Consider the following 12,563-nt stretch of genomic DNA (forward strand, 5'->3'; position numbering starts at 1 on the left):
ACAGACCCCAATTGTTTTCCGTGCCATCCGAAGTTCCAAAAGCCCCACCTGTCCTCTAACCTGCAGCTCCCATTGACTTCAAATGGGAAATGTGCTCTGGAAGTGATACTGGGCCCCTACAAGCTACCTGGTGGAGTTCAAGCTGCTACTGGCTGGGAACAAACTATGAGAACATTTCTATTCCTGTGCCAGGCTATAGCTGCTTGTGCAGAGATCTCTTTATGATAGATGGAGCTGGCTGGGACACCATAGTTTAGGTTGCTTGAACACTCCATTATAGACCTTTTTTTCCAGTTGCTTATAACTTTAACTGTTCGGGCTGAACTTTCCCATGCTAGCAGTCTAACGGAGGCTGAACTATTCAAGGTTTAACAAAAACAGCTCAGCCATTCTGGAAAATTAATTAGGATGGGGGAAAAAACACATTTTGCCATTATTAATAAACTCTTAAAATCATTTTGTTGAGATGCACTACAGCCCTCATTCTTTGGGAGCAGAGACTTGAAATTTGGCAGGGTGGGGGACTGCCCTGGATCAGAGAGGTTGTCCTTGTGACAATCCACCTGAATTTGGCCAAGTTTATAAGCTTCTGAATACTGCCATTTTTACAAGCTCACATGCGCCGTAGAAGTTTGTAACGAGTTTGGCATCTAAATTTCTTCAAACATTCTGTCTGAACAGAGCATGCTCCAACTGAGGACGACAGGGGCTCAAAGGGTTTTCCTGCAAACCTTCCTCCCAGATGTCAGGGTCAACTTTGGTGTCAGGCATTTGAATGAGAGCAACTTTCTCCTGCACTCTGAATGCTCCACTGCTGGTGCCCAGGTAGGATGGAGGAAGAGGAAGCAGCCTGAATCACATGCAAAAGGGAAGCAGGAACAGGCTGTGAAGAGCAGAGGGGGTGGGGACAGGTGTGGGAAATATACTAGGGGATGGGCTGAGGGTGACAAGGCAAGAGAGTCTAAAATCACTAGGATACACTCCTTTCCACAATCTGGAACAGAACTCAGGACTCCCAAATCCCAATGTTCCTCTGCTGTCTAGAAAATGCACGTGTAATCTGTTGGCAAAGAAGATCTTTCATCACTTTCTATAGGGTGGTCCATTTATAAGGCTAACAGCCTACTACTGCTGCCAATTGCTTCATTAGCTCAAGTGGTAGATGTCTGTGCTGGTCCAACCCTGTTGTAGTCTGTAATATGGGGGTGTGTCGGCATCCCCTTGTGGCAGGGGGAACTACACCCACTTGGCTCCCTCCCCCTTATGCTGCCAAACCCAACTCTGCATTTGTCAAGTCCTTATTAAGACCCAATCCCTCCTGGCCACGTCCTCAATAGTCTTTTCCCCCATTAGGATAATGGGACAGCAGAAGTTCCATGGCTCCAGTAGGGGCTAATCAGCCCTAGGTCTCCTGGGTTGGGGAATTTCTTCTCTAAAAATCCCTGGCCGAGGTAGGTAGCGGAACCTAAACCAGCTCACTCCACTGGGTTCCAGCTCAGGGACCTGGTTTGGAACAGCGAGAACCAATCCTTCTCAGTCCCATGCTGTTCTCTCAGCCACTTCCTACCTTTGTAATCTTGCCAGCCTCCTGCCCTGTTTATCGCTCTTTGGAGCATTGGTTTGTCTGGCAGCTTCTCACCAGTCTGCTGGAGGGATCATCTCTCTTGCAGCTGCCCCACCCACTTCCCCTGCAGCCCTTTTATCTAGCTGCTTTGGGGCTGCCAATCATCTCTGGCTAAGCAGGCAGTTGCTTTGTTAATCCTTTGGCTGATGAACCAGCATGAGGTGTAGAGACCCTATGACAGGCTCAATATGGTTTCATATGAGAAATTTTTCTTTTGTCAATTTGCCTTTTTTTTTTAAAAATAGGAAATTACATACAGAGAACGTTAAGGTTACAAAGCCATATATTAAAATAAATTAGGAAATGCCAATATAAAGATCAGTGGACACTTGACAATTTTAGTTTTAAGCTCTCTGTCCCTCAGCTCCCCATCTGTAAAATGGGGATAATATCCCTTCATCTCACAGGGGTCTTGTGAAGATTAATTCATTAATGTTATGAAGCATTCACATACTATAGTCATGAGAGCCACAGAAAATCCACAGAGAAAATTTAGAATTCTTTATTAAGTGCCAGGTTTGGACAGTGTACAGTAAATAAAACCTCACCCCACAGATTGAATAAAAATAATATAAATAAATATTGAATAACTACCCCTTCATTGACCACCATCCATCCTGAGCGCTCTCCGAGGCTGAAGTCCTATGGGAAAAATAGTATGTGGTCATGTTGTTAAAGACTGTATCAGTTCATACGTACAAGAGGGCCAAATTACGATTGTACATGCAACTTTCATTCTGGCCTCTTTTAATTTTGGAGTGCTTGACTTTGCAACCTTAACAATGTTCTCTTTACATAGTTTTCTTCTGTATAATACATAAAAAAGGGAAAAAGCATGCTACTGGAAGGGCATTCTTCATGAATGCCGCATAAATCTTGTATATGATTCCCCATCACTAAGTCTGCTAACGCTTAGATCTCTTAGCCTCTTGGATATGATGCAAGTCTCAGCTTTTCTCATGTTATTTTGGGAAAGGGTAGAGAAATTGGTACAAGATTTTATCAGATGCCTTTTTGAGGGAACATCTATAAAAGCTTATAGTGCTTGCTTTGCCAGAAATAAATACCCACCCACAGTCAATCTGGCTTTATCAATTACTAACTAAGCCATGGGACGGGACCCATTGTTTTATAAATCAAAAGCAAATAAACAATATCTACAGGTTACTATATAGCAGAGGAGACTGTATTTGTGACATCCCTCCAGAAGTGGCTAAGAGGGGATGGATGTTACAAGGTGCTCACCTGTTTCCCATATTCAATCCACTGGCCTAGATCATTTTTCCAATACCAAATCCATTTTGTTGTCATTATGAATTTGGAGGGTTTTGTAACCGATGATGGTGTGGAGAGGCGTCGAAGCAAAGCAGAAGAGGAGGTAATTGACCTGAAATTGATGTTCTGATCTGCTACGCTAGAGAGAGAAATTCAGAGAGTTACACCAGTGCTAACTGTGCATACTTATCCTCTTTGATCACCAGTTGAAAGGGCTTCCAAATTTCTACATTATAGGTGGAACTAGTAGCACTGCCTCTAGTTAAGGTTGCTTAAGAAAGGCAGGCAGAAAATTGCCCCATGCAGGCATGCTCTGATTCAGGAGCTTCAGATCCTTGTGACTAGACTCCCCGCAAAAAGAGCTAACACTGTCTATATCTCTAACACAGAGCATGCAAACTACGTGATGCTAGGGGCATCACTGCTGACTTTCTAGAAAGTCTGGGGCTACACCTAATTTATTGATACATGTTTTTTGTAATGAACCACAAATGCACATGATGCTAGTATTTGCTTGTGTCTGTATCCTCCTTGCCAGAAGAGTATAAATTGTGTAGCATTGGAGTTCACCAGCAATAAAAACCTGCAGTTGATCAGCAGCAGTTGATCAGCATTCTTCTCATGCTGCAGTTATGGAGGGAATGGCCACATTTGAGGACTCTGTAGGCTGCATCTATCCCTCAAGCTGCACTTGGACATGTCGGATTTTAATCCTTGAGACGCTTTGGAATTTGACTTAAAATAAGCCTGGGCTGGCTCAGGCAAAGTGCCTCGAAGTGAGCTTTGCCTGACAAAGATGGATAAAAGCCTCCTGTTCCGGGCTGCCTGAGAACAGGCATTATAAAAACAGAACAGAAATCCTTTGTTCCTGGATAGGCTATGGCCAGAACTCTCAAGCAATCACATCTGGCCACTCCTGAGCTTCAGAGAGCACCAGTGCTCCATAATCAGAGTGATGTGTCAGTCGAAAGTGGAGCTTGCAGAGAAGGAATGAATAGGATAATGGGTGAATCTAGAGAACACTCCTATTGCGTCCTATATCTATGACTATCTTATCTATGAATAAGATCTACCATCCTTCACAATGGAGAACTTCATAAAAGATTCCTCCAGGCAAGTTCCAAATAATGGCTGTATAGAGGACTGACAGCCATAAAAACAGTCTAGGACAGGGGTTCCCAAACTTGGTTCGCGGCTTGTTCAGGGTAAGCCCCTGGTGGGCCGCAAGATGCTTTCTTTACCTGAGTAGGCCACCACTTCCCACAGCTTCCATTGGCCGGGAACAGCAAACCACGGCCATTGGGACCTGCGAGTGGCCATACCTGCGGACGCTCAGGTAAACAAAGCATCTCGTGGCCCGCCAGGGGCTTACCCGGAACAAGCTGCAAACCAAGTTTGGGAACCCCTGGTCCAGGAGAAGCTTGGTAATAACTTCAATATGAACTCTATGTTATTAGACACCCAGTCTGTGCACCAAATGCTACATGTTTCATTAGCCTATATAATCTCAATAGCAAGGCAGAACTCCTCTACGGGTTATTCCACTTACCACAAGAGCAGGTAAACATTTTCATGAAGCTATCTACTGTCTACCTTCTCTCTCTTTTCCTATGCACACTCAGACAGTCTCTCTGTATATTCTCAGAGATCCTGTTCAGCAACCATTTATGTTACTGAGAAGTCTCTAGCAAAAGCTTAAGAGGTCAACACACAGCTTTCAGGAGAAAAGTCTTATCTATGGGCATCAAGCATTCATGCCCTAAATTCTCTTGAGGAAAAGAGTTAACCAGAAACTGAGAGATGGACTATCCTTGTGCTACCCCAAAGCTATGTAACTCCTCTACAGAGCTTAGCAAAGAGGTTTTAAGCATTATTATACCTGTCGTTTTTGGGGTCACAATAGGCCTTTTCGACTACCTCCATTCTGGGAATATCAAGCCAATTGACTCCATCAAACCTCTGCCATCGATAAGGCAGATGATAATGAATCATCCTGCAGTCATCTGCAAAGAGAGCAAACATGCTAAGGAGCTCACATAACCTTAGAGCAGACTGATAGCAGGACACTGAAATTAACCAAGAGAGGAGCAGGAATAAGCAGCAAACCCTGCAATGCATTTTTATTATGATCTCTTTGGCCTTCTCCCCTTCCATTTGATTCTGCTTTCCCTATACACTGGGGTAAATCAAAAGTTAGTCCACTGAACTCTGAGCTAGATTAGAGTAAAACTGAAGGAAGAGTTGAAACATGCCCTTTCTAACTAGCAAAGCAGCGTAAGCTCTTTGCACTATTGATTTTAAGTCTGAGTCCACACACCTTTCTTTGCTTAGATATTGCCCTGACAACTGACACTGGCATGTGTGACAGCAGTGTTGTTTATCACTGTGTCACGTAGGTATGACTCCACATTTATCAGCTCAGCCCCAAACACGCAAGGGGAGTAACCACAGTTTCTCTCACAAGGTTAAGCACGCAGGTTACAGCAGGGAAACCCTGGTGCTATTTTTGGTTTTGTTTCTCCCTCAGTTTCTTAAAAAGAGTTTCAGGACCAGAAAAGTGAACACACTGAAGGCTTGACTGTGCCTTTTAGGCATAGCCCAAAGCACAGGGCAGTATGAACTGCAACACCCAAGGGAAAGCACCAGCAAGAGCGCAGAGTACTAATTCATAGGCAGTCCGCTTGCTCGGCAGGCAAAAGTGTTGGGGCTGGATGGAGCCATAGGCCTTGCCTCTTCCCTGCTCTCTTTGGGCCACCATGTGCCCTCAGTGGAGTAAGGAAAGAGAAGTCCATATGCGTCCCTGAGTGCAGGACGGGCAATACTGCCACGTCCATTATGCAGCCAGAGCAGGAGTGGGGAAAAGGTTTATTATTTGTATCACTGTAGTCCCTAGGAGTCCCAGTCATGGACTAGGCCCCTTCTGTGGTAGGCGCTGTACAAACACAGAAGAAAAAGATGTTCCCTGCCCCCAAGAGCCATTATGCCCATCTCTTTATGCCCAGAATCTGAGCCCGAGCAAGGAGAACTCCCCATTCAGCTCTGTCTCCTCTGCATTTACATCAAACCACTAAATTCAATCTCACTCCTCAATCTCACAGAGGCAGCGTGAAAGTCAAGTTCCTTCCTGTAGACAGCGTTTGCATTGGCCTTGAGACACTCCAGAGGGAGTCATGGCTAGTCGTTCTTGGACGGAGCTCATTTCTAGGACACGATGCTGTATGTTGGAAAGCTAAGAAGGGGTCAATCCTTTAAAGGCATAATATTTTAAAAACAAATGCTGGAATCCTATTACCAAGACATGGAGAGGGCTGTCTGACTAACTCTGCATACTAGACAAAGAGCCTTAGTAGAACCATCTTTCACATCTTTCCTGGAGTACGAGTCTGGCACAAACAAAAACATAGTTCCCAGGCAACTTACTTCAGTATTATACAACTTTAATCAGCAACATCAGTAACAGAAGCAGCTTGACATAACTCAGCTGGTTCATATAAAAGGAACTAGGTGTTGTGCTACTTCAGGCCATATGGTAAAGGGCTTAATGGGAAATGAACATGGCTGTAATCAGACCCTGGTACTGATCTGCAAGGACTTATGCTTCAAGTCTGACAACAGCATCTTTCTCCGATTTTTATCTTTTAAAAAAATTAACTCACCAAAAGTATTAGGTTTAGCAGCCCTGGAGACTGACTTACTCTAGCCACAGAAACATGCAAGCAATGACAGTGCAAGCTTCCCCCACCTAGGCCCACCAGCATGACTCACCCCTGATTGGGAGAGCCCACCTCTAAGACAGAGGGCGCATCAGCGTTTGTCTATTCAGCCTTTGGCTTTTCCTCTGAATCTCTTCACAATTGCGACAGCTTTTAGTCCATGTTTTAGACCAACTCACCTTGAAGGCGTTAGATATGGGATGGAGAATCATTACCACCAACATTAAGCCAGTGATCCAGATATGAAAGTTTCCATATCCCGTTACTAGTAGAGATATGAAGTCTGCACAGGGCAGTTCCTGTTGACATTCAATGGATAACACCATTAGTCAGACTTACCTTTATGTTTGCAGTACCTCCAGATATAGTACAGGCATATCTCATCACATTTTTTAATTTCATTGGTCCCAGAAGCATTAATAGAAGGAACAGCTTTGACACCTGTGGGAAAGAACAGTCTAGATCACATCAAACGTATCTCCTCATGCCAAACAACAAAACACCCTGCAACAGAAAAAAATAGACGGTCTTGATTCTCGGTTCTGTCGGAGAGGCAGCAAGGAGCTGGTTGCAGCTTCCTGATTCAGAGCCTGGGCCTGGTGCAAGTAAGGGCTGCCCCACCCAGCACTAACTGACACCACTGGCATTAACTTCAGGAACCTGGAAGGGAGGCTTCGTAGTAGTAGTTACTATTTGTAGGAGAGAGAGAGAGCGCGCATGCGTGCACCTGGAACACGGGGCCTGGTGTAAGACCTGAGGCCTGAACCATAGTCAGCAAAGTCAGGTCATATATCAAAGCAGATGTTTACGAGTTCACTGTCCATTACATGAACTTTACAATAGTATGGCTAGTGTTGCTAAACCACAGGCACTCCTAAGTAGTACTAGACACTGGGTATTCATGCAAACACATTCCAGAAGATTAACACAGGCCTACCTCAACACAGAGTTACGGCATAAACACACTCCTTGAAGATGGTAGAGGGACTCATCGGACCCTCCTAAAATAAGGATGATGGGATAATGGATGGAGATGTTTTGTTCAAACCAACAGGTACGAGGTGCAAGCTGATAACAAATCACGTCAGAAGTCTACTACGTAACTTGTTTGTATCGGGGTGCCACGTTTATTGTCCATGAATGACAGTCCTAGTTCTCTATAGGAGTTACAGGTACCTGAACACACGTATGCCCATGACAATGGTACCAGGTCAGTCAGCAGCAAGAGTCTCTGCTGTCCCCTAGGTTGGGCAAAAGTGCCCCTCCTATGATTTCTCTTTTATACATTGACACAAACAAGTTACTTATGAATACCCAATGTCTAGTACTTCTTAGGAGTGCCGGTGCTTTAGCAACGCTAGCCATACCATTGCCAAGTACTGGACAGTGAACTCGTAAGCATCTGCTTTGATACATGGCCTGACTTTGCTGCCTGTTCAGGCTGCACGTCTTGCACCAGGTCCCGTGCTCCAGGCTCTCTCTCTCTCTCTCTCTCTCTCTCACTACATTATTCATATCCCAGAGTGGGCTTCAAGACAACCTCTCAGCTAACAAAGATGTATAACTATATTTTATACTCTACTTGTTGGGGACAAGAGATGGGGGGGAAGAGAGAACCACAACAGTAAACCACAATGTGGGATGATTTAACTGACATACTAACAAGCTGCCAAACCACCAACAGATGGGCTATAATGAAAATTAAAAACAAAGAAGTCTTCAGCCTCAAGGGTGAGGAAAAAAGGTGGGAAAGGAGAGCAGGACTCTGCAATAGCCTCTACTAGCTCCGCGTAGTTAACAGACCAAAAAGATAAAAAGTAGTTATCTTCGCTCCAATCACTTCTCAGCTCCAGGTGTCGCTCTAGCACTCCACCACCCCACCGTGACCCGCATCATAACACAATGTAAAGCAGCCACTAGACTGGATCCTCCCTGGTTGACTTCAATGGAATCATACTGGTTTACATGAACTCATGACTTGGCCTTAATGTTCAATGCAAATAAACTGTATTTTTCCCCACCACCATCCTACTACTTATATAATCTATTATTAGTAATGTTTACAAATGAACACGCTCATTCCAGCTAGTGAACTGGAAATTCTATTACTAGCTCTCAGTAGAAGCTTCCTGTACAACAATCACTGGCCAGGGATCTATTATGTGTATAAAAAGATACTGATGCATATTGCCTAGAAGTGCTCTCCGATGCATGGTCTGTGATAGGGTCTAGCCACTGTCTGATCCATTCTTGTGAGCAGAACTATTGAATGCAGAGGAGGGAGTGAATGTCAATACCCAGCCTACGCTCAAGAACTAAGGAAATGGAAATTCAGAAAAGATGGTTCAACATACAAACTAAGTGGCACGTATATAGTTTTACCTGGTGGGGTAGGCTCATGTGATGTAGAGGCTGGTGTAATGGAAGTAGGCTTAGGTTCAATTTCTTCTGGATTCCCAGCATTTGCGCTCTTTTTATCTCCACCTGGTGTAGGTCTAACGTGTAGGGGAGGCACTGAAAGCAGAAAAGAATGGTGAAATCCCACAGAGATGTAGGTCAAGAATAGCCTCCAACACATCCAAGGGAGGAGGAGGAGGAAGCATCATTCATGCTACAATTTACACTTGTTTGTTAACACTTACTTCTCCTCCGGCCCACATCCTCGCTGAACTTGATATGCTTGTGATCACAGATAACCTGGATGTTCTTTGCGACACAAATATTTAATCCTTCTGCTAGCAGCAACTTCAGCACATTGTTGTCCATAATCCTGTGGGATCTGTTGCACTTGGAAAACCTACACTCTCCTCGGAGGAAATGTCGGCAAACATGAAGTTTGTTGCAATTGTCTTGCTGGCTGCAAGTCCCATGCGGTCCTCTACCTTTGTTATAGAATTGGCATACCTGGGGAGGGAGGAAGGAGAAATGTCTGAGAGACTTTTTTTCCCCCCTTCCAGTCATTAGGCTTTTCTTAACCCAACCTGCATATGGATTCTGTAATGGAAAAGTTGGGAATAAAACAAAACCCATAATCAATTTGATTTTGTAACTTAGGCATATTTCTGGAGTCGAAGGTCACCGAGAACAGACATTTTAAAGAATTTTCATGGATTTCAAAGTCATGTGAGGTTTCCAGAGGGCATGTCAACCTTTCTAACAATGGCACTTTTGGCCACACCAAATTGTTTTTTATATGTTGTTTATTATTTGTGTTGCAGTAGGGCCTAGAAGCCCCAGTCACGGACCAGGCCCCCGTTGTGTTAGATGCTGTGCAAACACAGAACAGAAGATGGCCTCTACCTCACTTAGCTTACAATATGTTGCATAAGAGTATCATTTCCTGAGGCAGGGTCTGTCTTTTTTTCTGTTTGTGCAGCGCCTAGCAGAATGGAGTCCTGTGATCCATGATTAAGGCTCCTCAATGTTACGCTAATTAAAAATATGAAATTCTAATCTGCAAAGGCCAAGTGTCCTTTTTGCTCAGATGACTGTATTTTTAACAGGCTTGTTCTACGCTTTTTCTAGGTCTTTCTTACGTTGGACTGAGAAGTAAATGAGCCACACCTTACAAGTCATACACATATGATGTTGTCTCCCTACTTAACACAGAACGCTATTCGGTCTCTTACCAACATCTAGTATCAAGATCATTGGATGGGAAAAGTGCTAGAAAATGCCAAGTATGACTAGAGTATGTTCCTGTAAAGCAGCATTTCCCAAACTTGGGACGCTGCTTGTGTAGGGAAAGCCCCTGGCAGGCCGGGCCGGTTTGTTTACCTGCCGCGTCCGCAGGTCTGGCCGATCGCAGCTCCCACTGGACGCAGTTCGCTGCTCCAGGCCAATGGGAGCTGCTGGAAGCGGTGCGAACCGAAGGACATACTGGCTGCCGCTTCCAGCGGCTCCCATTGGCCTGGAGCAGCAAACCGTGTCCAGTGGGAGCTGCGATCGGCCGGACCTGCGGACACGGCAGGTAAACAAACCGGCCCGGCCTGCCAGGGGCTTTCCCTACACAAGCGGCGTCCCAAGTTTGGGAAACACTGCTGTAAAGAGTTAAATAGTACATCAAATAATTAGAGAGAAAACTAACATTGCCAAAATAAACTAAGAGTACATTTTGAGATGCATTATCCTTGTTTTCTGTCTGCTCACTGAACAGAGGGGGCACTCAATGACTTGGGGCCAGGATACCCACGGCCACGGCTGAAAGCTCTGCTCCTCTGGCAGAATGGAAATTTCCACTCTAAAGGTGAAGCTAGCAGTGGGATCACTTGATAATTACTTGTTCTGTTCATTCTCTCTGAAGCACCTGGCACCGGCCACTATCAGAAGACAGGATTCTGGGCTAGATGGACCATTGGTTTGACCCACTATGGCCATCCTTATGTTCTAGCCTGTGCAGGAGACAAAGTTTTCTTGGAGACCACTCCAAGGCTAAACAATAAAATCCCACGGGATTTTGGAACCATCTTCTGCTCCAACAACAAGACATTTCTACAACACTGCCTCTGTGTACAGAGATTGCAGAAAAAAATCCCCACACAATTTATCCTGAAAGAGGAAGAGGGGAAAAAAAACCAAAACAAAACAAAAACAAAAAAACAGAAAACATGCGACAGATGCCATTCTTTTTGCTTAACGGCAGAGTGGCCTAATGCAGTGGTGTGCAAACTTTTCCAGGCACCCTCCCCCCTTTACCATTCATGGAATTTGGAGATATCCCATCTCCTAGAACTGGAAAGGAACCTAGAAAGGTCATCGAGTCCAGCCCCCTGCCTTCACTAGCAGGACCAAGTACTGATTTTGCCCCAGATCCCCAAGTGGCCCCCTCAAAGATTGAACTCACAACCCTGGGTTTAGCAGGCCAATGCTCAAACCACTGTTGCACCCCCCTCCATTTCTTGTAATCTGAAGTATCTTCAGAGCTGGCAGGACGAAGAGCAGCGGCTGCTGGCCAGGGAATACGTGCTGTTTGCGGCGCAGGAGGACTATTTTTTTAATCCCGCTCCCATCCCACCCGCAATACCCACTCTATTTGTATCCCGCTCCTGCTATTACAGCAGTGGGTCCTGTGGGATCCCAGTTTCTTCACTCTCCCCAGAGAACCTCTTGTGGCCCCCCAAGGGGCGTCAGACCCTCTAATTTGCACAACACTGGCCTGATGGATAGAGCACTGGATTGGGACCCAAGAGACATTCCAGCACTGCCACTGGCCTGCTGGGTGACATTGGGCAAGTCACTTCCCCTCTCGGTGCCCCAGTTTCTCCATCTGTAAAGTGTGGGTAATGATACTTGTACTCCTTTGTAAAGCGCTCCGAGATCTACAGATGAAGAGCACTATAATAAATTATCTAACTCTTATAATTATTAATACACTTTCAGAAGATGTTCAGTGATGTGGGCTATATACAAACCAGAAAAGCTGGAATGATTCACGGATTATTTTTGGAAGCCTGACCAAGACCTGCTCGGTATAGAGAAAGCTGTTAGGCTTGGAGTGATACATGTCTGATCTGACTGCCTAAGTACAAAGCTAGAAGACCCTCAGTATTTTCTGTATAGAACGCTCACTGCTACTGGTTTTTCCTCTCCTGATAGGAGGATCTCTCTTCCCCACCTTCCGCTGCTAGGGGCAACATATTTTTGTGTTTCTGTCACTTTCCCATCTCAGATTCACTTTTGCCCTCTTTAGCAGTTCAACCATCTCACTCCATCCCCTTATTTACTCACAAAACTGCCTCTCTTACATGTCAACCAACCTTTCACAGTACTTTAAAATGACTCCAGCACCAGGCTAACAGACATTCATGCTTCGACCGACATTTATTGAAGCCTCCCATTTTGAAAGAAGTATCCTTAGAAGTTTCAGGGAAAAAATCCTGCTAACTGGTTTCAGCTGACAACTAGATTTTAGAATGGATCAACCAGTCTATCACAGCATAGGGATTCTGGGG

At 44.9% G+C, this 12,563-nt stretch overlaps 1 protein-coding gene across 5 annotated transcripts in view; it reads right to left on the minus strand.

Moving 5' to 3' along the window:
* The window catches only part of LOC101937751 (protein mono-ADP-ribosyltransferase PARP12-like), a 42,333-nt gene that overhangs the window by 15,460 nt on the left and 14,310 nt on the right, over positions 1-12,563 (minus strand). For 3 of the 5 annotated variants that reach the window (XR_010598461.1, XR_010598455.1, XM_005299945.5), the window contains exons 3-8: positions 9,255-9,516; positions 8,995-9,126; positions 6,952-7,053; positions 4,779-4,902; positions 2,870-3,038; positions 2,219-2,266 (exon numbers count right to left, since the gene is read on the minus strand). Coding sequence is in view for 2 of the 5 variants with exons in the window: in XM_005299945.5 (XP_005300002.1) it covers positions 2,219-2,266; positions 2,870-3,038; positions 4,779-4,902; positions 6,952-7,053; positions 8,995-9,126; positions 9,255-9,516 (837 nt within the window). In the remaining 3 variants the exon portion in view is untranslated. The remainder of the gene's footprint in view (positions 1-2,218; positions 2,267-2,869; positions 3,039-4,778; positions 4,903-6,951; positions 7,054-8,994; positions 9,127-9,254; positions 9,517-12,563) is intronic. The other 2 variants (XR_010598457.1, XM_065583967.1) reach the window with 1 other exon arrangement.

The sequence above is a fragment of the Chrysemys picta genome, chromosome 1 (genome assembly GCF_011386835.1).
Source record: "Chrysemys picta bellii isolate R12L10 chromosome 1, ASM1138683v2, whole genome shotgun sequence".
NCBI lineage: Eukaryota > Metazoa > Chordata > Testudines > Emydidae > Chrysemys > Chrysemys picta.